At 39.8% G+C, this 27,005-nt stretch overlaps 2 protein-coding genes and 1 long non-coding RNA gene across 6 annotated transcripts; 1 reads left to right on the top strand and 2 right to left on the bottom strand.

Annotated features, from left to right (window-relative positions):
- Positions 1 to 26,737, bottom strand: LOC141415371 (uncharacterized). Of its 4 annotated transcripts, none has more exons than XR_012440325.1 (3): positions 26,274 to 26,737; positions 25,646 to 25,714; positions 1 to 840 (listed from the first exon to the last, which is right to left on the bottom strand). It is a non-coding gene; the product is annotated as an uncharacterized lncRNA (long non-coding RNA). The 4 variants fall into 4 exon arrangements; XR_012440323.1 differs by having other exon boundaries at positions 1 to 848; positions 26,274 to 26,736; XR_012440324.1 differs by having other exon boundaries at positions 1 to 844; positions 26,274 to 26,736.
- Positions 1,918 to 2,760, bottom strand: LOC109675923 (olfactory receptor 1G1-like). The gene has a single exon (XM_020152504.1). The coding sequence runs from the start codon at positions 2,758 to 2,760 to the stop codon at positions 1,918 to 1,920; it is 843 nt and encodes a 280-aa protein (XP_020008093.1).
- On the top strand, positions 23,859 to 24,890 carry Or5c1 (olfactory receptor family 5 subfamily C member 1). Its single transcript, XM_020152505.2, has one exon. The coding sequence runs from the start codon at positions 23,859 to 23,861 to the stop codon at positions 24,888 to 24,890; it is 1,032 nt and encodes a 343-aa protein (XP_020008094.2).
- Positions 26,738 to 27,005: the final 268 nt, after the last annotated feature.

The raw sequence follows: 27,005 nt of genomic DNA, 5'->3' as shown, positions 1-27,005 counted from the left end.
AACCTGTTCTGCCCTCCTGTTCTCCAATTTTGTAAAAGATAAGAGATAAAAAGAAAAACATGATTTTTTTCTAGTTTGAGATAAAGATAGCTACTCAGGGAGTTTCCTTGTATTGTATTGTTGTATGTATTACAACACTAATGGGTTCTTCTCCTCTACCTCTCCACTCCTCTCTAATCCCCTTCCCATGGTGGCCCCAGCCAATTTAAGATTTCTATATTCATTTCTGAACAGAGAACACATCAAAATGAACACATACCACAATATTGAAAAAATTCACTGTTCCCATGAACTCTGCACAGAGAAAGATGTTCTGATCATAACAATGGCAGAAATCAGAATGAGGATGATTAGTAGTTTATTATACGTGTATTAAAAAAATCCTGAGGAGGAAGAGACAATTGGGGAAAATTTGTACTGGGAATAAGAGTGAGGTTTAAATCTGAAACACAGAGTGAACATATATACATCATTAAAACAGTTAAGATGAAAATAATTAGAAGAAAAAATGAAATTGATTAACAGATTTAAATAAACCATAATTTTTAATAACAAAAAACATTAAAACAAACCAAAGGTACCTTTTTGCTGATTATATTAGCAAGAATTAAGTCAAATATTGGAACACAAAATGGTGATAAGGATGTCAAGAAAATAGCATTTTCATGAACTGTTTTTTGGCATGTAAGTCATTAACAGCTTGTAAAGTACTTTGGTAACATGGGTCATGCACCTGAAAAATGTTCCATCCAGCAGCTTCACATCTTTAAATTCATTTTGTTGGGACATCTATTTTCTTTCTTTCTTTCTTTCTTTCTTTCTTTCTTTCTTTCTTTCTTTCTTTCTTTCTATCGAGAGAGAGAGAGAGAGAGACAGTTTATTTGTAAAGAACTTCATGGTATCATAATTGGAAAAAAATTCCCAAGATTCAAGGATGTTACCTACTTCTGATATAATATTGAGATAGGTTAAATGAATCACAGCACCTGCTTCTGGTGTACTATTAACTATGCAGGTGAAGAGTTTTCTTTTTTTTATTGCTGTGCTGGGTGGGGGGGGGGGTACATTGTGGCATTTATGAAAGTTCATACAATATATCAAATATGTCATACTTGATTTCACCCTCTCTACCATTCTCTTGATTTTCTTTGGAGAAAGAATTTTTTCTTTTTTTGCAATGCTGGGGATTGAAACCAGGGCTTTGCATATGCTAGGTAAGAGCTCTACCCTGAGCTTTCCATCACCATAAAGAGAAAATTCTGTCACAAGTAACAAATTACAAACAAATTAATTGGCCACTTTTTTTGTACTGGGGGGTGAACTCAGGGCCTCACAGAGTCTTAATTCCAGATTTGTGATAGTGAATAAGTCATTTAACTTTCTGTGCGTTGGTTCCTTTTCTACAATACTCTTGGCCTTCCACACCAAACACACAACCTTCTATTTGTTACCAGTCTCCATGATGAGGCCAATGCCCAAGAGTCCATTTCTTTCAGTGCATGGTTAGAATTGGTCCTGAGTCCAGTGTCTTGATCAAGGTCCAGATACTTCCCTCATTTTGCCAGCATTTCTTGTCCTTGGAGATGACTTTGTAGTGTCACCCTGTGATCAGACTAGGCTTTCTCCTAGAAACTGGGTTTTATCTGTTAACATTTTTGTTCCCCTATTCTTGGATTGAAGAGTTGGTATATACCAACCAAATCATGTCACCCATGTATGGACTGCTGGTTAGTTACTCTCTCAAGGTTGCATTCCTGTATTTTGTCCATTGCTTTTTTTACAGTTCTGTGAAGTCAAAGTTTTCATTTTGTTCCTTTCTTACAAAGTTAAACATCCCTCTTGCCCTGAATGTGATTTTTTTTTCAAATACATAATAAGTCTAGAGAGCAGGACATATTGAAAAGTCTGGGATTCTAGTTATGCAGCAGTACATCTTCCCCAGCTAAGTAGTCTCAACAAGGCCTGCTTCATATCCTTGTTTCTCAGACTGTAGATAAAGGGGTTTAGCATAGGAGTGACCATTGTGTATACTACAGATGCCACAATTCCAAATTCTGCTGAGTAGGAGGATGAGGACTGGAAGTATACCAGAAAGAGGGACCCATAGAAGAGAGTGACCACTGTCAGGTGAGAACCACAGGTGGAGAAGACTTTGTGTTTCCCCCTAGTACAAGGGATTCTGAAGATGGTGTGCATTATGTGGGCATAGGAGACAAAGACACAACTGAGAGGGACTACACCTGAGAGGGCAGATTCAGTGAACATCATGATTTGCAAGGTACTGGTGTTTGAACAGGCAAGTTTGAGGAGGGGAAGAAGATGACAGAAAAAGTTGGGGATGGAATGGGAGGCACAGAAGGAGACTTGAGCCATTAGGAAAGTGTGTGAAAAGGCCAGGAGATCGGAAAAGAGCCAGGAAGTGGCCACCAGCAGCAGGCATCGTTGGGGACACATGAGGGTGGTGTAGTGTAGAGGAAGACTGATGGCCACATAGCAATCATATGCCATCACAGACAGCAGAAAGTCATCCAGCAAGGTCAATGTCAAGAAGAAGTACATCTGCACGAGGCACCCAGTGGGGGACATGGTGTGATGTTGTGAATGGATGTTCACTAACACCTTGGGGACAATGGTGCAGGTGAAGCAGGTATAAATGAAGGACAAGTTGGCCAGGAAAAAGTACATGGGGGTGTGGAGGTGCTGGTCAGAGCCAATGACCAGGATGATGATCAAGTTCCCCATCAGGGTAACAAGGTACATGCCCAGAAAGAGCCCAAACAGGAGAGGTTGCTGCTCTGGATGCTCAGAGAAGCCCAGGAGCAGGAAGTCTGAGATGATGGTTTGATTTTTTATTTCTTTCAAAGAGAGAAAAACAGAAGAAGCATTTGCTTAAATAAAAATGGTGTTCGACAATTATGGAGACCAAGGATTTTGGTCCATATATCTTTATTTCTTTTTTAAATTTTATTGTTTTATTATTCATATGTGTATACAATGCATGGGTCATTTCTCCCCCCAGCCTCCACTCCCTCACTTACCACCCACTCTGCCCCCTCTCACTACCCCCTACCCCCCCAATACCCAGCAGAAACTATTTTGCCCTTATTTCTAATTTTGTTGTAGAGAGAGTATAAGCAATAACAGGAAGGAACAAGGGTTTTTGCTGGTTGAGATAAGTATAGCTATACAGGGCATTGACTCACATTGATTTCCTGTGCGTGTGTGTTACCTTCTAGGTTAATTCTTTTTGATCTAACCTTTTCTCTAGTTCCTGTTTCTCTTTTCTTATTGGCCTCAGTTGCTTTTAAGGTATCTGCTTTAGTTTCTCTGCGTTAAGGGCAACAAATGCTAGCTAATTTTTTAGGTGTCTTACCTATCCTCATATCTCCCTTCTGTGCACTTGCTTTTATCTTGTGATCAAAGTCCAATCCCCTTGTGTTTGCCCTTGATCTAATGTCCACTTATGAGGGAGAACATATGATTTTTGGTCTTTTGGGCCAGGCTAACCTCACTCAGAATGAGGTTCTCCAATTCTATCCATTTACCAGCGAATGATAACATTTCATTCTTCTTCATGGCTGCATAAAATTCCATTGTGTATAGATACCACATTTTCTTAATCCATTCGTCAGTAGTGGGGCATCTTGGCTGTTTCCATAACTTGACTATTGTGAATAGTGCCGCAATAAACATGGGTGTGCAGGTGCCTCTGGAGTAACAGTCTTTTGGGTATATCCCCAAGAGTGGTATTACTGGATCAAATGGTAGATCAATGTTTAGCTTTTTAAGAAGCCTCCAAATTTTTTCAAGACTGGTTGTACTAGTTTACATTCCCACCAACAGTGTAAGAGGGTTCCTTTTTCCCCGCATCCTTGCCAACACCTGTTGTTGGTGGTGTTGCTGATGATGGCTATTCTAACAGGGGTGAGGTGGAATCTTAGTGTGGTTTTAATTTGCATTTCCTTTATTGCTAGAGATGGAGAGCATTTTTTCATGTGTTTTTTGGCCATTTGAATTTCTTCTTTTGAGAAAGTTCTGTTTAGTTCACTTGCCCATTTCTTTAATGGTTCATTAGTTTGGGGAGAATTTTTTTTAAGTTCCCTATATGTTCTGGTTATCAGTCCTTTGTCTGATGTGTAGCTGGCAAATATTTTCTCCCACTCTGTGGGTGTTCTCTTCAGTTTAGAGACCATTATTTTGATGAGCAGAAGCTTTTTAGTTTTACGAAGTCCCATTTATCTATGCTATCTCTTAGTTGCTATGCTGCTGGGGTTCCATTGAGAAAATTCTTACCTATACCTACTAACTCCAGAGTATTTCCTACTCTTTCTTGTATCAACTTAAGAGTTTGGGGTCTGGCAACTGAGGCCAATAGGAAAAGGGGACCAGGAACTAGAGAAAAGGTTAGATTAAAAAGAATTAACCTAGAAGGTAACACCCATGCACAGGAAATCAATGTGAGTCAATGCCCTGTATAGCTATCCTTATCTCAACCAGCAAAACCCCTTGTTCCTTCCTATTATTGCTTATACTCTCTCTACAACAAAATTAGAGATAAGGGCAAAATAGTTTCTGCTGGGTATTGAGGGGGGGAGCAGGAGGGGGTGGAGTGGGTGGTAAGGGAGGGGGTGGGGGCAGGGGGGAGAAATAAACCAAGCCTTGTATGCACATATGAATAATAAAAGAAAAATGAAAAAAAAAAAAGAGTTTGGGGTCTGATATTAAGATCCTTGATCCATTTTGAGTTAATCTTGGTATAGGGTGATATACATGGATCTAGTTTCAGTTTTTTGCAGACTGCTAACCAGTTTTCCCAGCAGTTTTTGTTGAAGAGGCTGCTATTTCTCCATCGTATATTTTTAGCTCCTTTGTCAAAGATAAGTTGCTCATAGTTGTGTGGCTTCATATCTGGATCCTCTATTCTGTTCCACTGGTCTTCATGTCTGTTTTTGTGCCAGTACCATGCTGTTTTTATTGTTATTGCTTTGTAATATAGTTTGAAGTCAGGTATCATGATACCTCCAGCATTGTTCTTTTCACTGAGTATTGCCTTGGCTATTCGTGACCTCTTGTGTTTCCATATAAATTTCACGGTAGATTTTTCAATGTCTTTAATGAATGTCATTGGAATTATGATGGGAATTGCATTAAACATGTAGGTTACTTTTGGGAGTATAGACATTTTTACTATGTTGATTCTACCAATCCATGAGCATGGGAGATCTCTCCACTTTCTATAGTCTTCCTCAATGTCTTTCTTCAGAAGTTTATAGTTTTCCTTGTAGAGGTCGTTCACATCTTTTGTTAGGTTTACACCTAGGTATTTGATTTTTTTTTGAGGCTATTGTAAATTGAATTCTTTTCATATATCCTTTTTCAGTTTGTTCATTATTAGTGTATAGAAATGCTAATGATTTTTCTATGTTGATTTTATATCCAGCCACCTTGCTGTAGCTATTGATGGTGTTTAGGAGTTTCTGAGTAGACTTTTTTGGATCTTTAAGGTATAGGATCATGTCGTCTGCAAATAGGGATATTTTGACAATTTCTTTACCTATTTGTATTCCTTTTATTCCTGCTTCTTCTTGCCTAATTGCTCTGGCTAAGAATTCCAGTATTATGTTCAATAGGAGTGGAGATAGTGGGCATCCTTATCCTTTTAGAGGGAATGGTTTCAGTTTTTCTCTGTTAAGTATAATGCTATCTGTAGGTTTGTCATATATAGCTTTTATAATGTTGAGGTACTTTCCTTCTATTCCTAGTTTTCTTACAGCTTTTATCATGAAATGGTGTTGGATCTTATCAAAGGCTTTTTCTGCATCGACTGAGATGATCAAGTGGTTTTTGTCTTTGCTTCTGTTAATGTGGTTTATTAGGTTTATTGATTTTCGTATGATGAACCACCCCTGCATCCCTGGGATGAAGGCTACTTGTTCGTGGTGAATAATCTTTTTGATGTGTTGTTGAATTCGTTTGCCATTATTACGTTGAGGATTTTTGCATCAATGTTCATTAAGGAGATTGGCCTATAGTTCTCTTTTTTGGAGGTGTTTTTGCCTGGGTTTGGGATAAGTGTAATACTGGCTTCATAAAATGTGTTAGGCAGTTTTCCTTCCCTTTGTATTTCGTGGAACAGTTTAAGGAGAGGTGGTATCAGTTCTTCTTTAAAGGTCTGATAGAATTCAGCAGAGAATCCATCAGGTCCTGGACTTTTCTTTTTGGGGAGACTCTTGATTGCTGCTTCAATTTCATTTTGTGGTATAGATCTATTAAGGTGATTAATTTCCTCTTGGTTCAGTTTTGGATGTTTATATGTATCTAGAAATCTGTCCATTTCTTTAAGATTTTCAAATTTATTTGGATATAGGTTCTCGAAGTAGTCTCTGATGATTTCCTGGATTTCAGTGGTGTTTGTTGTTATCTCCCCTTTTGCATTCCTGATTCTACTAATTTGGGTTTTTTCACTCCTCATTTTAGTCAGGTTTGTCAGGGGTCTGTCGATCTTGTTTATTTTTTCAAAGAACCAACTTTTTGTTTCATTAATTCTTTGTATGGTTTTTTTTTTTTTGTTTCTATTTCATTGATTTCAGCTCTTATTTTTATTTTTTCTCTCCTCTATTTGTTTTGGGATTTGCTTGTTCTTGTTTTTCTAGGAGTTTGAGATGTATCATTAGGTCATTGATTTGGGATCTTTCATTCTTTTTAATACATGAACTCATGGCTATAAATTTTTCTCACAGGACTGCCTTTGCTGTGTCCCATAGGTTCTGGTAGGATGTGTTTTCATTTTCATTGACTTCCAGGAACTTTTTAATTTCCTCTTTTACTTCATCAATGATCCATTGTTCATGAAGTAATGAGTTATTTAGTTTCCAGCTGTTTGCATGGCTTTTGTCTTTACTTTTGTTGTTGAGTTCTAGTTTTACTGCATTGTGATCAGATAGTATGCACGGTATAATTTCTATTTTCTTATATTTGCTGAGGCTTGCTTTGTGCCCTAGGATATGATCTATTTTGGAGAAGGTTCCATGGGCTGCTGAGAAGAATGTACATTGTGTAGAAGTTGGATGAAATGTTCTGTAGACATCAAGTAGGTCCAGTTGATCTATTGTATATTTTAGAACTTGAATTTCTTTATTCATTTTTTGTTTGGATGACGTATCTATTGATGGTAATAGGGTGTTAACGTCTCCCACAACCACTGTGTTGGCATTTATATATGCTTTTAGGTCTTTCAGGGTATATTTGATGAAATTGGGTGCGTTGACATTGGGTGCATATATGTTGATAATTATTATTTCCTTTTGGTCTATTTCCCCTTTTATTGGTATGGAATGTCCTTCTTTATCTCGTTTGATCAATGTAGGTTTGAAGTCTACTTTGTCAAGGATAAGTATTGTTACTCCTGCCTGTTTTGGGGGGCCATTGGCTTGGTAAATCTTCTTCCAACCTTTCATCCTAAACCTATGCTTATTTCTGTCGGTGAGATGGGTCTCCTGTATGCAACAAATTGTTGGATCTTCCTTTTTAATCCATTTTGTCAAGTGGTGCCTTTTGATGGGGGAATTAAGTCCATTAACATTAAGTATTAGTACTGGTAAGTATGTGGTGATCCCTGTCAGTTAGTTGTCTTAGTTGTTTGAAGGTTTGATTGTGTGTACCTAAATTGAGATTACTCTCTACTTTCTTGCTTTTTCTTTTCATGTAGTTTCGTGCTGCATGTCCTTTCATGGTTATGTTGGGATTCACTTTCTATGTGCAGAATCCCTTGAAGAATCTTTTGTAGTGGTGGCTTTGTGGTCACATATTGTTTTAGTTTCTGCTCATCATGGAAGACTTTTATTGCCCCATCTATTTTGAATGATAGTTTTGCTGGGTAGAGTATCCTGGGGTTGAAGTTATTTTCATTCAGTGCCCAGAAGATCTCACCCCAAGCTCTTCTTGCTTTTAATATTTCTGTTGAGAAGTCTGCTGTGAGTTTGATGGGTTTGCCTTTGTATGTTATTTGTTTTTTCTCTTTTACTGCCTTCAATATTCTTTCCTTAGTTTTTGAACTTGTTGTTTTAATGATAATATGCCATGGGGTATTTCTATTTTGATCTGGTCTGTTTGGTGTCCTGGAGGCCTCTTGTATCTGTATGGGAATATCTTTCTCTAGATTTGGGAAATTTTCTGTTATTATTTTGTTGAATATATTATGCATTCCCTTTGCTTGCACCTCTTCTCCTTCTTCAATGCCATGATTCTCAGGTTTGGACTTTTGACTGAGTCAGTTGGTTCTTGCATTTTCTTTTCACAGGTCTTGAGTTGTTTAATTAATAGTTCTTCGGTTTTTCATTTAATTACCATTTCATCTTTGAGGTCTGAGATTCTGTCTTCTGTTTGTTCTATTCTGCTGGATTGGTCTTCATGTTTTGTTTTGCAATTCTGTTTTGTTCTTTTTTCTGAGGTTTTCCATATCATGGGTCATTTCCTCTTTAATGTTGTCTATTTTTGTCCTGAGTTCATTTATCTCTTTATTAAGCATGTTCTCTGTTTCACTTTGGTGTTTATACAGTACTTCTATATTTTCTTTTATTTCTTCTTTTGCTTTTTCAAATTCTCTATTTTTGTTGTCTTGGAATTTCTTGAGTGTCTCCTGTACATTTGGGTTGACCATATCCAGTATCATCTCTATAAAATTCTCATTGAGTACCTGTAGTATTTCTTCTTTTAGACCATTCTTGTGGGCTTCATTGGGTTCTTTGGCATAGTTTATCTTCATGTTTTTGGAATCTGGATCTCAGTATCTATTTTCTTCATTTCCCTCTGGTTCCTGTACTAATTTTTTGCTGTAGGGAAGCTGGTTTCCCTGTTTTTTCTGTCTTCCTGTCATTGCTCTTGGTATTGTTATTGTCCCTGTACTGTGTGCAATTAAGTATTTTCTGGCTTGTAATAATAGCACTAATGATATTTAGAATGAAAGGGTGAGAGGAGATGGAAAGCAAAGAAGTTAAAGGAAAAGGGAAAAACAAATAAACAAGTAGAAAAAACCAAACAAAGAAACTAACAAAAAAAGTTTCAAAAATATAAACAGGGAGAGATAGTGTACTATTCAACCATAAGCTGAAAAGGCATTAGAGAGACAGAGAGAAGATTGAAAATTAAAAATGAAATTAAAAAAATAAGTAAATGAAAAAAATATATAAAATAATAAAAATAAGAATAAGTAAAAAATAAAAAAAAATCTCCAAGTTCAAATGCAATTTTGGTGTTCGTCTCTCAGCCTCCAATCCTGGAGATGGTGCCTCAGATGTTGTTCTGTAGGTGTCTCATCAAAGGGGAAAAATAAAATAAACCAAAACTGCACAAAACAAACAAACAAAAAAAACACCACAAAGTGTCCCATGTTCAAATGCAATACAGTTTCAGTAAGTTTTTCAGCATGCAGGCATGGTTTGGTTTATGTCTCATCAAAGGTAGGGAGAGCAAAAAGAAAAAAAAAGAGTTTGGAGACTGTTCTGTGAATGGCTATCAGCAGCTATGGCTCACCTGTCTTCTGCTGTCAGCCTGCTGTTGCTGGAGGCGTTATTTACACAGATCTCTGGGGTGATCTTAGCACTCACCTGGCCATGCAGGCTTTGTTTACTCAGAGTTCTCCTGTGCACCAGCTGCTGCTACAAGCTTTCTCCTTTCCAAGCACACTGGGGGAAGTGACACTGCACTGGCTTTCTCAGGCCTGTGTGTTTGTTTACATTTCACATGGGAAGTGGGCCTTCTCCCCTCTCCTGTGGAGTTTTCCTCCCTCTTCCACTTTTACAAGCTTCCCACTCCTGGTTGCTGCTGGGCATGTGCCACCACTCCTGCCTTCTCCAGCCTGGCTTGTTTATTTACAGTTCTATAAGGGATTGCCCCTCCCCCCCCTTCAGTGCTCAGGGTGCCCCACCCTCTTTGCTACATGTCTTTATTGTTCTTATTGCTTATTACTCAGTTTCTCTTTTTCCCTGGGTGGGGGTCGGCCTGTCCAGGGGGCTATGCTGATCTGGCCCAGGGTTGTCTGTGGGAGTACCACGTATTGCTTAGCTCACCTTGCCCACATCCTCCCAGGCCATCTGGGAACCGGCATCTGGCAGTGGCCCAGAGGCCCTCCTGGTTTCTCTGTTTAAAGTGGAGATGTTCTACACAGGCTGGAGGTGTGGAGGGGTCAAAATTTTGCCTCTTCTCGATGGTTTTTCCTGTAAGGTGTATCTCCAGCATCTCTCCAAGATTTTACTTTAGGAGGCACGCTTTCTGCTTCCTCCCTCTATCTGCCATCTTGAAGTTATTTTCGTTCAGTGCCCAAAATACCTAACTCCATGCCCTTCTTGCTTTTAAGGTTTCCATTGAGAAATCTTCTGTGATTTTGGTGAGTTTACCTTTATATGTTATTTATTTTTCTCTCTTACATTCCTAAGTATTCTTTCTTTATTCTCTATGCTTCTTGCTTTAATAATAATATGCTGTGGGGAAGTTCTATTTTGGTCAAGTCTGTTTGGTGTCCTGGAGGCTTCCTGTACCTAAATTGGCAAAACGTTCTTGTGGTTTGGGATATTTTCTATTATTACTTTATTGAATATACTACAAATATCTTTTGCTTGAACTTCTTCTCTTTCTTCAATACCCATGGTTCTCAGGTTTGGTCTTTTGATGTAGTTGGTGAGTTTTTGCATGTTCCTTTCATAGCTCTTGAGTCGTTTGACTAACATTTGTTCAGTTTTTTCTTTAATTTCTATTTTGTCTTTGAGTTCTGAGATTCTGTCTTCCACTTTTTCTAGTCTGCTGGAGTGGTTTCCCACTGTGTTTTGTGTTTCTGTTTCATTCTCTTTTCTGAGGTTTTCCATATTTTTGGTCACCTCCTCTTTAATATTTTTATTTTCATCTTTAATCCGTTTATCTCTCTATTTGTAGTGTCCTCTGTTTCACTTTGGTGTTTATTTAGGTCACCTCTGAGTTCATTTATTTGTTTCTGTGTCTTCTCATGTTCTTTATTTTTGGTGTCTTGAAATTTCTTGAGTACATCTTGTACATTTTGGTTAACCATGTCTAGTGTGTTCTCCATGAAATTCTCAGTAATTTCTTGCAAGATTTCTTCTTTGAGTGAGTCTTCTCCCCTTCCTGTGAGTTTTCCTCCCACCGCCTTTTTACAAGCTTTCCCGCTCCTGATTGCTGGGCATGTGTTGTTGCTTGTTTACAGCTCACGTGGGAAGTGGGTCTTCCCCCCCTCCTGTGGGGTTTTCCTCCCTCTGCCACTCTCGCAAGCTTTCCCGCTCCTGGTTGCTGGGCATGCACTGCTGCTCCCGCCAACTCCGGCCAGGCCCGGCTTGTTTATTTACAGTTCCAGGAGGGCTTCCCCTTCCCCCCTCTTTGGCGCTCAGGATGCCCCACCCTCTTTGCTATGTGTCTTTATTGTTCTTATTGCTTATTACTCAGTTTCTCTTTTTTTCCCTGGGTGGGGGTTGGTCTGTCCAGGGGACTATGCTGATCTGGCCCAGGGTTGTCTGTAGGAGTACCATGTAACCACTTAGCTCACCTTGTGGTCCATGTCTTTCCAAGCTGTCTGGGTGCGGGCATCTGGCGGCGGCCTGGGGGCGCTCCTGGTTTCTCCATTCAATGTAAAGTGGAAATGCTTTGCACAGGCTGGAGGTGTGGAGGGGTCAAAGTTTTGCCTCTTCTCGGTGACCTTGCCTGCAAGGTATGTTTCCAGCATCTCTCCAAGATTTCACTTTAGGAGGCATGCTTTCTGCTTCCTCCCTCTAGCCTCCATCTTGGAATCCCCTCAGAGAGGGTTTTAATGGTTAACATTGGTAGACTGACTTGAGTGCCCAATTATCTTCAAAGAGACTTTTATCCTTCCTTCCTACTCTTACTGTTCCAGGGTGTTCTTGTTAAAGCTTCACATCTAGCATTTATTACTTTATGAGCCTGATAGGAACCTAGGGTTCCATGTGGAGTCAAAAGATACTTGTTCAATGCAGTAATATTATTGGACATGGATCACATGCTAAGGGGAGAATACAGACAGGAGGAATAGGGAAAGGCAGGAAATCCAAAACTTGAAAGTATTTGATGTTCCCACTGTAGAGGAGCTAATATAATAAAATGACAGAGGTCACTATGGGAAGGTGACCAGGAAGTAGTGAAGAGGTCTGGTAGAGTTGAATCAATTCAGGTTGTAATACACATGTACATGGAAGCAATGCTAGGAATCTCTCTGTATAGCCATCTTTATCTCAAACTAGCAAAAATGCTATGTCTTTCTTATTATTGCTTATGTCTTCTCTTCAACAAAATTGGAGAAGAGGGCAGAACAAGTTCTGCCTAGAAGTGAGAGGGGTGGGGAGAGTGGAAAGAAATGGCCCAAACAATGTATGCTCATATGAATAAATAAACCAAAAAAAAAGGTATTTGTCCATCCTGTGTTCTCCCCTGGAAAATCTTGCTCCAAGTATTCTCAGGTCTGGATCCCTCGCTCCCTTCCCCCAAATATTTCCTCAAGTATCACCTTCTCACTGAGGCATTTCTTCTGCCTGGTAAATGGCAATTGCTCTAGAATTTGTTGCTGACTAAGTAAATGTAGGATATTCTAAAATTACATGCTCAATATTAATGCAGAAATTTAGAACCTTGTTTTCCATGAAAAGTGTTTGTTTTAAAAGGATATCCTGCTAGGTGTTTAAGAAAAGAGTATTTTACTGATCTGTAAAATTATATCAAAATATTCTTCTTTGAAATGAGAAGAACTGATTCATGCACCCATCTATGAAGTCTCCTGTCTTCATAAAGATATGAAGTTGACCAAATCACTGTAGCACTAGAATCCAGTCAGGTTAGAAGGATGCACTCAGCTATTAGCATCTCTTCCAGAAAAACTTTCTCTTCTGACCTTTTATTTCTACCACTTCATCAATAAATAGAGAACACAAGGAGCTCCTTCAGCCTGATATGCCTCCATGAAAAACACACAGCTAACATCTTAATTAATGATAAAAACTTGAAAATATTCCCCCAATTCAACGTTGTACTAAAGGTTCTAGCCAGAGCAATTGAGCAAGAAAAGGAAGTAGAAATCTACCATTTGCAAGGGGATTGGACTATGAGCACATGATAAAAGCGAGAGCACACAAGGGAGGGGTGAGGATAGGTAAGACACCTAAAAAAACTAGCTAGCATTTGTTGCCCTTAACGCAGAGAAACTAAAACAGATACCTTAAAGCAACTGAGGCCAATAGGAAAAGGGGACCAGGAACTAGAGAAAAGGTTAGATCAAAAAGAATTAACCTAGAAGGTAACACCCACACACAGGAAATCAATGTGAGTCAATGCCCTGTATAGCTATCCTTATCTCAACCAGCAAAACCCCTTGTTCCTTCCTATTATTGCTTATACTCTCTCTACAACAAAATTAGAGATAAGGGCAAAATAGTTTCTGCTGGGTATTGAGGGGGGGAGCGGGAGGGGGTGGATTGGGTGGTAAGGGAGGGGGTGGGGGCAGGGGGGAGAAATGAACCAAGCCTTGTATGCACATATGAATAATAAAAGAAAAATGAAAAAAAAAAAAAAAAAAAAAAAAAAAGAAATCTACCATTTGACTAAAAATAGTCCTACCATACAATGCAGCAATACCACTCCTGGGCATATACACAAAGGAGTGTAAGCCAAGATACAATAAAGCCACTTGCACACTTGCAGCAATATTATAATAATCAAGCCTTGGAAACAGCCTAGATGCCCTACAACTGATGAATGGAGTACTATTTGGACATAAAGAAGAATGAAATTATGTTGTTTTCAGGCAAATGGATGGAGCTAAAAATCATCATGTTAAGCTAAGTAAGCCAGGTTCAAAAGGACACATTTTCATGTTTTCCTTCATATAAAATAAATGCACACATAATGCACATATTATCTGAGAGAAATAGAGATTGTAATAATAGGTCTGTCTAAGGAGATTATGGGGAGGCAAAGGAGGAAAAAAGAAGGAGAGAGTGAATAATATTGAACCACAATGTATCTGTATGAAATTAGAATAACGAAATGCACTGTAAGCTGTTGAATAATAGAAAAGCAGGGTGATAAGGAGTAAGTGATAGATGCGCTTAATCTGATTAAAATACAGTGTATAAATGTGTGAAATACCAAAGTGAAACCTCCTTGAACAATCAACATACACTTTAAAAATGAATGACAGGAAGCTCAACCTTTCTGAGACCCCTTTCATATTGGGGCTTTTCTTCTTTTTTCCCATGCTGCTTAATAAATTTCTACTCTTTTGCTCAAAAAAAAATCAATGACAGGAAGGTAAAACCCTGTCTGAGGGTGGGTACCAGTGGGATAGGGGAGGGTAAACAGACAGGGTGAAGGAGGGTAAATGTACTTTGTATATGTGTACGAAAATAGAACAATAAAACCTGTTGAAACTGTTCTAAGGAGGAGGGAATGAGAGAGAATGATGGAGGGGGTGAATCTGATTAAGATATATTTAAGCATGGTGTAAATGTCACAATGTATCCCCCCATACAACTAATATATGCTAATAAGTTTTTTAAAAAGAAAGAAGTAAACTATATTTGCAAATGACAGATATTATGTGTATTTTTGAAGTCTTAAGGAATCCACCCAAAACATAGTAGAACAAATAACAATTGCAAATCAATGCACTCCTTATAAAATATCAGCTGTCTCTTTTCCAGAAATTGGTATAGTGATCCTAAAATTCACATAAAAATGAAAGAGATCCAGTATAGTCAAAATATTCTTGGGAATAAAAGTTGGAAGGTTTAAACTTCATGGTTTCAAAACTGCCAACAAAACTGTAGCAATCAGGACAATGTGGTACTGACACAAGGACAGATATGTGGAACAAATTCACAGAATTGAGAGCCCACAAATAAACCCTACATTTATGGTTAATTCTCTGATTCATTTATTATGGTTAATTTATTTACTCTCTAAAAGGGTTCCAGGACAATTCAGTGGAGAAAGAACAGTGTTTTAACAAATATTGCTGAGGCAATTGGATAGTTACATGCCAAACAATGAAGTTAGGCTTTTACCTGATACTATATACAAAGCTAATTCAAAATGTATCATGGATCTAAATGTAAGAATTAAAACTAAAAACTTTCAGGAAAAAAAAAACCATAGGTCACATTTTTGTGACTCAGATGAGGCAATTGTTTTATCAGATAAATAATAGAAAAAATACATAAATAGAGCTCCATCAAAATTTAAGACTTAATGAATAGACAACCCACTGAAAACAAGACAATATATGCAAATCACACACCCAATAAGAGATTTATATCCAGAGCATATTAAGAACTCTTCCAACTCAACAATAAAAGGACAAATAACCCAAGTTTAAAACGAGCAATGGATTTGAATATTTTTCCAAATAAAATAATAGAAATGGTGGGGCTATGAATGTAGCTCATTGTAGAGCAGGTGCTTAGAATATGTGAGACCCTGGTTTGGATTCTGGACACCAGAAAAAAAGGCTACTTACCAACATCATTAGTAATCAGAGAACTGCAAATCCAAATCACTTTAACTCCATGATAATAGTTTTAATAAGAGAGATGAACAGTAACACATGTTGGCCAGAAAGTATGCCAACTGCCTATATTGGTGGAGGGATTGCTAACTGTCACATTTCAGTCCCACTGTCTCCTAGCCCCTATAACTACAAACCTACTTTTCACTAGACACGCTATGTCTAAGACTCAGGCACACACAGTCTTCCTGAAACAGGCTGATGTGTGCATTCCCACCATAAGCCTTACACTGAGTCTAAACCTCTCAGTAGAAACTCACTGTTTTGGGGATAAAAAGGACAAGTACTTCACATAGCCTGAAGGCTCCACTATTTGACCTCTACGTACCTCTCTAGGCTCATTCACACCTCTCGCTTCACTATTTTTTTATATTTTTATTAGCATATATTAGCTGTGCAAAGAGGTTTCATTATATTTCCATACCCCAATGTACCCTGTATCCTTTCCCCTCATTCCCTGCCCCACTTCTTAAAACAATTTCAACAGGTTTCAATGTTCTATTTTCATACATGTATTAAAAAAATACTTCAACCATATTCCAACACCCCCTTCACCTCTCCTTTCTCCCTCCCCCTCCATCATTCTTTGAGCTCTCTACTAGAATTTTTCAAGTTCTCAAACATGCCATTTACATTCCTGTGCCCAGGCCTTTGCATATGCCATCATTCCCACCTGAAATACTCTCCCCCACATTTTTTTGTTTAGTCAATTCCAATTCCCATGGCCTTTCCATTCATAATTGTATCCCAGATGTATTGGTTTCATACCTGTAATCCTTGCATTTAGGAAATAGAGGCAGGAAGATTGAAAGTTCAAGGCTAGCCTGGGCTACATAGTGAGTTCCAGACCAACTTGGGCTGTACAACAATATCCTCTCACAAAAAATTTTTAAAATAAAACAGCATTGTATTCCAAGCTTTTAAATTTAAGTCCAGAACATAGTAGAATGTACTAAATACCAGTCATGTGACTAAAGGACACTTTGCTGATATGACAAACAGGTTAGCTGTAAGACATCATAGAAATGAGGTGATTCCAGGCTGCAACTTCACTCCTCATAGCCACTTATTCCCCACAGCCTGAGACACTTTGTCCAGCCTTCAGGGTCAATTTTATTTTCATCTCCCAGAGAGTGGTTCCTAAATGGACATCCCAAGTGGTTTTAAGTCCTGAGTTTCAAATTCACCTATGCCTAGATTTATCATCAACAATTTGGATTTAATTTTCTGAGTGCCTATTCCATGCCTGTCCTGGCCTTGGTTTTCTTCCCTTTAAGTGCAGCATCACACACAATCAAATGTGTCTTTGTCTGTCTCTGATTCATGCTCTTGTATGTGCATCTTCAAGATGCATGGAGGGGTGTGGCTTGGTGTGCATACCTATAATCTCAGCACTTAGGAGACAGAGTCAGGAATGTTGTGAGTTGAAGGCCAGCATAAGCCTATGCTTATGCATAATAAGACCCTATCACAAAACAACAACAACAAAATTTGTATAGAATAGAAGGAGGCTGGTAGAGTGACTCAAGTGATAGAGTGCAAACCCCAGTACCATCAAAAAAAAAGAAAGAAAAAGAAGGAAGTAGTAGCTCTGCCACAGAGGCAGAAAGGCTTCCTGCTGAAGGTGACATTGGAGCTGGAGCTGGTTCTTTGGAAGAATGTAGGTAAATAAGGCAAGAAAGACACTGAAGGCAAGAGAAATACTATGAATTATTAGGTTAACCATAATAGGTGAGTTTGTGAAGAGCCTCAAAGATTCAAAAGCATAATGATGATAATAATAATGTATAATAGATTATGTATATTGGATCCCAAAACAGGGAGAGGAAAAGTGATCCAAAGGGACCCCTCTCATTGAGTAGTATGTTTGTCTTCCCCACACAGAGTCTGGGGACCCATTCAACCAAACTTTTCCAGTCTCCCCAGGCAACAATGAGTCATCCCTAACATTCCCCTGCTACCAGCTGTCACAGAGTCCCCACAGGATGTGGAGACTGAATCTCCATGGACTCTGGGACATCAAGGAGGCAAGGAGGAGGCAGGAGGCAAAAAGAGGCCATTCCCTCAGGGCCCAGGAAAACTACATCTCCTGTTCCTATTTCTGTGGCAGGGCATGTCCCACTATCTCTCCCTGCCACTGTCACCCCAAAGGCTAGATTGAAGCTGCTCTGCTGGAAGAACTCTCTGCCCACCATGGAGTTCTTGGTATGTCCTTCAACCCATTACCACACAACATGGGGACAGCAGCTAAGTGTCTGGGTCAAGGCATATTGAAGGTCTGTGTGCTGGGAAGGAATAAGCTAAGAACCCAGGGTTGCTAAGAAAATGGCAAACCACATATTGCAAAATGCCAGGAGGCTAGCCTTATCAGACTTACACATTCATGGTACAATGGGACCTGGAGAGAAGAGTATGAGTCAAAACCAAGAGTTCAGCAGAGAGAGGAGAGTCAGCAGGAAGAAACTGTTGAATTATAGCAGGTAAGGAAAAAAGGGAAAGAGAGAATAATAGAGGGGCTGATCTGATTAAAGTACAATATATGCACATGTGAAATACCACAGAGAAACCCCTTTGAAAACTCAGTATACATTTTAAAAAGAAGGACAGGAATGTGAAACAGATCCTGTTATGGGGTGGATACTAGTAGGTGAGGGAGTGAACAGAGAGGATGAAAGAGGGTAAATATGTTTGATGTATTTTATATACTTGTATGAAAATAGAACAATGAAATCTATTAAAAGTGTTTTACAAAGCAGGGAGGGGAGATGAGGGAGAATGATGGAGGGGTGAGTCTAATCAAGGTTCATTGTTAGAATATTTGGAAATGTCATAATGAAACCTCCCTCCCTGTACAACTAATATGTGCTAATAAAATGTTTAGAAGTTTTTTTTAAAAAAAGAAGTTAAGAGAACCCTCAAGAAAATGGGAATCCTGAAATGTAAAAGCTAGAAATACTGCCTAGTATCACTACTAAAGGACAGGACCCAAACCGGTAGCCTCAGCATCCCTGGAATCAGGTTGCAAATGCACAATCCTGACTGACCCCAGTCTTTCTGAGGCAGCTGCTGTGTTTAAGAAGTTCCCCCAGGTGATTCCTATACATGTTAAAAGCAGAGAAGTACTGCTTGGGATGTCCAAATCACATGCATATCAGAATCACCTGGAACATTTTTTTCAATTACAGATTTCTGAGGCCCACTCTAGCAACTGTTCAGAATTTCTGGGCAGTGCTTAACAATCTTTCACAGAGATTCAAAAGTAATTTTAATGACATAAGTCTACAGAGAAGAGCAGGAACCAGTAATCTGATCCAAACTTCTCAATGTAAAGATTAGAAGACTGAAGAAAGATAAAGGCATCAACTAACTTGGTAATTGAGCAAAAGACCTAAGTAGACTCTATACCCAGAGACAGCATTTAAGGAAAGATAAGGAAATCTAAATCCAAGCCCCAACTCTACCCTCATAGCTGTGTATGTTGGAGAAAGTCCCTTCCCTTCTTTGTAACTCAATTTTCTTACCTTCAAGGTAAGATACTCCTAAAAGAAAAGGGAAGGAACTTGAGACAGCTGGAGCAGAACTCAAAAGAGCCAAATGGGAATCACAGCCATGCCACCACAGCTACCCCAGCTGGAGTAAATCCTTAAGGAGTAGCAACAGGAGGAGACGCAAAGGCTAGAAGCCAACATATATTAACCTAGACTGGGTCAGGCTGTTCCTAATAAATTGTAAGAGATAGAAAGTTGGGCACATGAAGGTAAAAACCTTTCTTCAGTTTGAGAACTGGATCACATACAGCATTCCCCAGAATCGTGTTCCTCACAGTCCTGGGAAAGAAGAATATCCTAGGTATGGGACCCAACCATCCCTGTTTGGCTGGAACTGAGAATCTTAGGACATGGGACTTTTAGGATGAAAACTGAGACCGTTCCAGGTAAACAGGACTGTTTGGTCACCCTAATCCTGGGGGTAGGGTGGGTAGGTGGACTGAAGTTCATTTGTTGCAGAAAGGGTTACAGATAAGGCTTCAGCCAGTGAGTATATGAAGGAAATGCTTTCATTATTTCATAAGAATTTACTGAACACTTATATGTCTGGCTCTGCCAGGTGCTTCAAAATAACAGTGAAGAGACACCACCTCCATCCTCACAGAGCTTATAGCCAAAGGGAGGATTCATCTCACAACTTTACCATACTGTTGAACTTCTTCCTATACTTTCTGTTTAATTTTTCAGTGAAAAAAAAACTATGCTGATTCCTCACTTTATAACTTGCACCAAAGTAATTCCAATCAAACTGAACATTTATTTTTTAAATTTTTATTAAGATATATTCATTATACAAGGAGGAATTCATAGTGATAATTCCAATTACATTATTTACATTGCCCCCATCATCTCTCCCCCTCAACCTCCTCCCTCACTTCACTTAATTGCAAGGAGTTTCTTAGTTCTGTTTCATATGAAACTATGGGGCTGAGGATATAGCTCAGTGGTAGAACGCTTGCCTCGCATACACAAGACCCTGGGTTCAATCTCCAGAGTCACAAAAAAAGAAAGAAGGAAAGGGAAAGAAAAAGAGAAATTATGAAAATACTAGAAGAAAAACATGGGCAAATGTTTTCTTAATCTTTAAAAAGATAGAAAGGTGCATATATACATTCATACATAAATGGATACATTAGACTTCAGAAGTATCCAGTTCCTTTCTAGCACTGATTATCACCTGAGTGCAAACGCAGAAGCTGTTCCTTGTGGAAGCCTGAGTCATCCTGTTTCAATGGCAAATCCCACATGAACTATACAGACCAATCCTAAAACATTAGGATTTCTCCTCATAGGCAGTAAGGTAAGAAAGAGAAGTTAATGGAGAACTATGTTTCATGGGCATGTGTGAACACACAAACACACACACTATTAAACTACTTAACTGAAGTTTGAAGATTCTTGCACCAAAAAAATTTAAAGCAACTTAAAAACCCAGGTCTCATTTTCTCCATTTTGCAGATGGAGAAATGGAAAGGCACTCAAAGCAGCTCTGTTCCTCACTTTGTAAAGGTGAGTGGTGTTTGCTTTCCATGTGAATAGACCAAAACGCACACATAGGGTTGGCCATCACCTGGGTTCTGCATGCAGAGAACTTCATCCAGGCAGCTGACTTCACTCATGGACAACATGCATTTGGATAAAGTTGGGGACCCACTATCTTTTCTACCCAAAGAATCCACCTGACTTCCACCAGTGATTCCACCAAGAACAAGGGGAAAATCCTCTGTGTCCTGTATTCCTAAAGATAGAAGGATGAATTAGGCATGGTTCCACTCAAGATGCTTAACTAGATGAGGTGAGACAAATACTTAGGTACAGTCATTACAAAGCAGCAGGGTACCATGCTGTGCAACAGAGCACTAAAACTTACTTCTCTAGTCTAACTGAAACCTTGTACCCTTGGGTCAACATCCTGTTTCCCAATCCCATCCTGACTCCATCTTCTAGTAGAACCACCAGTTTACCTGCTAAGAGATCTTCTTTATATTCTGCTTAGTGACTGCAGTTAATAACAATGTATATTTCAAAATTGTGAAAAAGGATGGATTTTAATATTCTCAGAACAAAAACATGAGTTGGTGAAAAGATGAATGTGTTAGTTAGCTTGATTGACTCTAACATGAACACATAGATCAAAACATCACATTGTACCCCATAAATTTACAGCAATTTGTCAATTAAAATATTGCTTAATGGAGTATGGCTATGATACAGAGAACCCAGAGAGTAGGGTTCCAGCATGAAAGATGGAGTGGTCAGGTGTTCAGATACAGCTTCCTGGGAAAGATGACCCTTGAGCTGAGTCTTAAAAGATAAAATCAGGTCAGCTATAAAGAGGGAAAGTGGAAAAGTGAAGAAATTTGCTGAGATGGCCTGGAGTATTTCTATTTGGAGCAACCAGCAATATGTTTTATTAAAATATACATAAAAACATATAATATTGTTTTGTGCTTTTGTACATTTTTCTGCAAATTATGTTTTGTGTTTTGTTTGTTTATTTGTTTGCAGTACTAAGATTGATCCCTAGGCCTTGCACATGCTAGGCAAGCACTCTGTCACTGAGCTACATACCCAACCCCAAATTCTGTTTTATCCTGATAAATTTTTGAGCTTTCTCCATATTGATACATATAGGTTGGCTCCACTCTTGTTTTACTCTCACAAGCATATGATAAATATTTAGGTTTCACTAATGCTTGGCCATTATGAATAATGCAGGAGTGTATGCACCCCCATGCATGTCTCCTTGTGTACACATGAGAGTTTTCAAAAGTGAACACCAAGAAGTGGAATTACTACATGTTATGGAACATTGTGTCCCCTAAATTCATACTGAAATCATTGACATCCAATATGATGGTACTTGGAGGTGAGGGCTTTGGGAGATAATTAGGTTTAGATGAAGTCCTGAGGGTAGGTCCCTCATGATGGGATTATTGCCCTTATAAGAAGAGACCAGATCTCTCCCTCCCTCCCTCTCTCTCACTCCCCCCACCATGTGAGAATAAGGCAACTAGAACCCAACCATGATGACACCCTGATCACAGACTTCTGAATCTCCAAAACCGTGAAAATATGTCTGCTATTTAAGCTACCCAGTCTATAGCTCTTTGTCATAACAACTCAAGCAAAGACACTGGAGAAAGCACAGTTACAGGAAATATCCCAAATTTCATTTCCAAAAGCATGATCTCCCCAACATGTGCTATCCTCAAGAGTTTTCATCCAAGCTATGCTTTGTAGAAAGACCTTCATCATCCTCACTACACATAGAGATAAAAGGAGGAAAAAAGAGTCTTTACTTAGCTCCAGATCCTTTGGTGCATAGCCTTTGCCTCTTAGAACCCTCCAACAGAGATAGGGAAATTACACACCAGGAAGTTGTGGAACTCAGGCTCAAAATCAACATGCATGCTGCTAATGTCCACACTCTTTCCCATGTTTCATATACTGAACTAGCATTTATCAAATATTGATTGCTATCAGATCCTGAATTACATGGCCATTCTTAGCATATAGTAATATTCAATAAATATATATTGAATCAGGGAGCTCAAAACCTACAGGACAGACACACATGAAAAATGTTCACAATAGAAAGCCAAGTGCAGTAGCTCAAGCCTGTAATCCTACACACTTGTGAGGTTGAGATTGGGAGGATCACAGTTCAAGGCCAGCCTGGGCAAAAAGTTCATGAGACTCCATCTCAACAGAAAAAAACTGTCATCCCAATTCCAACAGGAAGCATAAAATAGGAGACAGTGATGCAGGCTAGCCTGGGCAAAATGAGAGGCCCTGTCTCCAAAATAACCAGAGCATGGTTCAAGCAATAAAGTGGCTACCTAGCAAGCACCAAACAATAGAATGGTGACGTGCTATGACCAAGACACGTGCTGCAGCAGGCACAAATGAGAGATGTATTTAGTTTCCCTTAGGTAGATTGGGGAAGTCTTCACACTGGAGATTTTGTCAAACACAAAAACAAGAAATGGGTTCTAGGTAGAAGAAGTAAGTGCTAAGGCACAGGAGGTAAAGCAACATTGCACTTCTGGGGAAATTACACTACTGATTGCCTTAAAGTTGTTTCCTTCCCACATTAATCCAAAGCATCTGTCTCAACTCAATTCAGTTCATTGGACTTTGATTAAATGTCTGTTATGTGCCATGCCCTGTGTGAGATACTTTATATTCATTATCACACTAAATCCTTTCATCTTTTTCCCCAATGCACAGATGAGAAAATTAAGGCTCACTGAGGTGAAGAAACAGCCCAGGAAGACATTCATGTTCTCTTTTCTTTCACACCTCATTATCTCCCCCAGATAGCAGACTACTCCTTTCCCAAGTCTTACTTCAATGGACAGATGTCCTCTCAGCAAGCCTCAAGGCCCTTAATTAGTTTCCCTTTGGATCGGGAAAGGAGAAGGGAAAACTGGAGAGGAGAGTGCCAATAGAATCTTAAAATTTTCAATCCTTGGACAGACACTAAATATCATCCCATTCACCATTCACTCAACAAAGATTTATGAGCACCTGCTATGTGCCAGGCAATGCTCTCTGTATTGTGGATACAAAAGTGAACGAGTCAAGACTTCATGAAGATGAAATTGCGGTGACTTCTCAGAATTAGAAACGACAGTAACATGACACTTGTCCAAGGTAACACAGCAATTTTATTAGGACTGAATCCCAAGTCTACCTGATTCCCAGGACATAGTGCTTTCTTCTCTGAGATTGACATGGCCTTTCTCTCATCTCTTTCTTGCTCTTCTTCTCAGTCTCTGTCCAGCCAGGTAAGTCCAGAGAACTTCACCTGGATTGCCCCTGCTGAATTCATCCTCCTGGGCATCACCAACCGCTGGGACCTGCGTGTGACCCTCTTCCTGATCTTCTCGCCCATCTACCTAGTGAGCCTTCTGGGAAACATGGGCATGATATTGCTAATCCGAGTGGATGCTCGGCTCCACACACCCATGTACTTCTTCCTGGCCAACCTTTCCCTGCTAGATGCCTGCTATTCCTCAGCCATTGGCCCCAAGATGCTAGTGGACCTACTGCTGCCCTCTGCCACCATCCCTTATGCAGCATGTGCCCTCCAGATGTTTATCTTTGCAGGGCTGGCTGATGCAGAGTGTTGCCTGTTGGCAGCCATGGCCTATGACCGCTATGTGGCCATCGGCAACCCTCTTCTCTATACAACAGTTATGTCACGGGGTCTATGCCTGGCTTTGCTGGGAGCATCAGGCCTGGGTGGAGCAGTGAGTGCCTTTGTCCACACGACATTCACCTTCCGCCTGAGCTTCTGCGCCTCACGAGAGGTCAACAGCTTCTTCTGTGATATCCCTCCATTGCTGGCTATCTCGTGCGATGACACAAGTCTCAACGAACTCCTCCTCTTTGCTGTCTGTGGTTTTATCCAGACAGCCACGGTGTTAGCTATAGCTGTGTCTTATGGTTTCATTGCTGTGGCTGTGATCCGCATGCCCTCATCCGAGGGCCGACGGAGGGCAGCCTCCACCTGTGGCTCCCACCTCACGGCTGTGGCCATGCTGTATGGGACCCTTATTTTCATGTACCTGCGTCCCAGCTCCAGCTATGCCCTGGACACTGACAAGATGGCATCTGTGTTCTACACCCTTGTCATTCCAGCTCTCAACCCACTCATCTACAGCCTCCGCAACAAAGAGGTCAAGGAGGCCATGCAGCGAACCCAGAACCGATTCTGCTGTCCAGGACAAGGCACCCACAATTGGAACCAGGAGGCTGGTTAGGCCTGACTGTGAAGAGTGAGGACACTCTCTGTCCCACCACAGTGGATAAAGATAGGTGTTCCTCTGGCTTGGATGTCTCTTGTCATTGTTAAAGAGATTATAATGGGAGGAGGGGAGGGTGGAAGCACAGGCGTGGAGGCAGGAACTTGGGGTTTTCTAGGGCTACACCTAGAGTCAGAACCAAGACCAGGTGATGTTGCTATGGAGCTGCCTGAGGTTCCTCACATGTAAGTTCTAGATGTTACCAGGTGAAATAACATAGTGTCATTTGCCACCTATGCCTTGTCCTTATAAAAGGCTAATCCTCAGAAAATCCAAGTGAGATCCATGTTGGCTCCAAGTGTTCCTAGATTCTTGCCATGTTAAGTTTCTCCATGACCAGTGAATATGCAATTTGCTCTCCTTGACTTCAGGTGAGCATCTTCAGACCCCACTCATGCTACAGTGGGTCAAACACCCACCCTGCAACCTTTGTCCTCCATGCCTCAGGAAGGTGGCTGAACAGCACCAGAACACACACAAACTCATTTCTAAAATCCAACAGTTGAATTTGAATTTGGCCAAAGTTACACTAGTTCAGGCACATGACAGAGGTTAGGAGAGGCTCATAATTATGATTAAGGTTATAGTAAGGTTAGCACTAGAGTTCAGGTTACAGCTAAGAGCTGGGTAGTTTAGCATTAGGGTCAGCTAAAATGAGGAAGCAATTGAGCAATTTAGGATTGAATTAAAATTACAGAAATTTTTATACTTACCTGGCATGTGAGATACCATGATCACAAAGGTGGTTTTCATAGGGGGTTTGTGCTCACACTTTCCCCTAGCTGAAAAAAAACAGAAATTTTATGACTTACATGGGTCTGTATTAACAGCAGATTTGGAATAAATTTAAGAGCCAGGCAGGGTTGGGATAAACTTGAGACTTATTAGAAATATTAGAAATATTTTATGCTTAGTATTAAAGTGCAAAACTAATTAAGATTGAATTCAGGTTTCACCTGCGCTGCTGGATTAAATCTGAGCTAGGATTTATTTTGTAATAGATGTAAGTTAAGTTGGTATGTGGATGATGGTTGTGATAAGTTTGGGCTACAGTATAGTTATTACATTTAGACTAGTTTTAGAACTAAGTGAGAGTTAGGCATAAGACTATTTTAGTTATTGACATATTTTGGGCTATACTTGGGGTTATGGATAATGATTAACTTTTCATAAAGCTTAAGCATAGGGGCTGGTTATTGGTGAATTTAGTTAAATTTCATGTGGCATTGAGAGTATGGTCAGATTAGCATATGGTTGTATAGGGTTAGTATAATAACTGTTTTAAGATTACAACATCCAGAAATAAGATTGAGGTTAGGAAAAGGATGCTATAACCCTGACCTCTTGGGCAATGGTACTCCAAGACTGCAGTACTCCAAGTCTTGGGTTACAGTAGACCCTGCAGAACCAGTGCTCTTGTGTCTTTCATCCACAAGGGTTCACAATTATTATAGATGTCCTTTGTCTTCTTGACTCAGTTCCTACTGGACAAGTCTCCAAGGCACTGCACCTTCCTGGAAAGGCCCTTCATGCTGAAACAGGATGGGAATGCATCCTAGGAGTTAGGGGACAGGAGCTTCCAAAGAGTGGTAGAACATAGCCAAAGGCAAATGTTAGCTTCTACTTGATCCCCTTCCTAGTTTCCTGGTTATGGAAAGGGGAGGACAGAGGTAGATTTCAAACAATGTTTCAATGTGACCCCCCAGTTGGTTCTCACTTCCTTGGACCCCAGCTGGGGGCTGGCCTTAGCCTTCCACACTCCCCTTCTAAGAAAAAAATTGAAGGAAGATGAAAAGCTTCAGTCTTCCTTCCTGGGAAGGTGATGCCCCTTGTTACTAGGACCAGGGCTTTTTCTCTTAGTTACTTAGTAACTCTTAGGTCCTAGGCTAGTGGAGAGAAGGATGTAGTTTCGGTATCTCCTCAAACCTTTGAGAACTTCATGGATTTCCTGACAGAGTGACCAACCCATCCCTTTGCTCACAATTCTCCTAGTCTAAACTCTAAGTCCTATATCCCAAGATCACATTCAGTTGTGGGCAGGATTGGTCACTCTTATTTCCTGATGAACTGGCA

Source organism: Castor canadensis, chromosome 13, assembly GCF_047511655.1.
Source record: "Castor canadensis chromosome 13, mCasCan1.hap1v2, whole genome shotgun sequence".
Classification (NCBI taxonomy): domain Eukaryota; kingdom Metazoa; phylum Chordata; class Mammalia; order Rodentia; family Castoridae; genus Castor; species Castor canadensis.
This window is presented reverse-complemented; position numbering and strand designations above follow the sequence as displayed.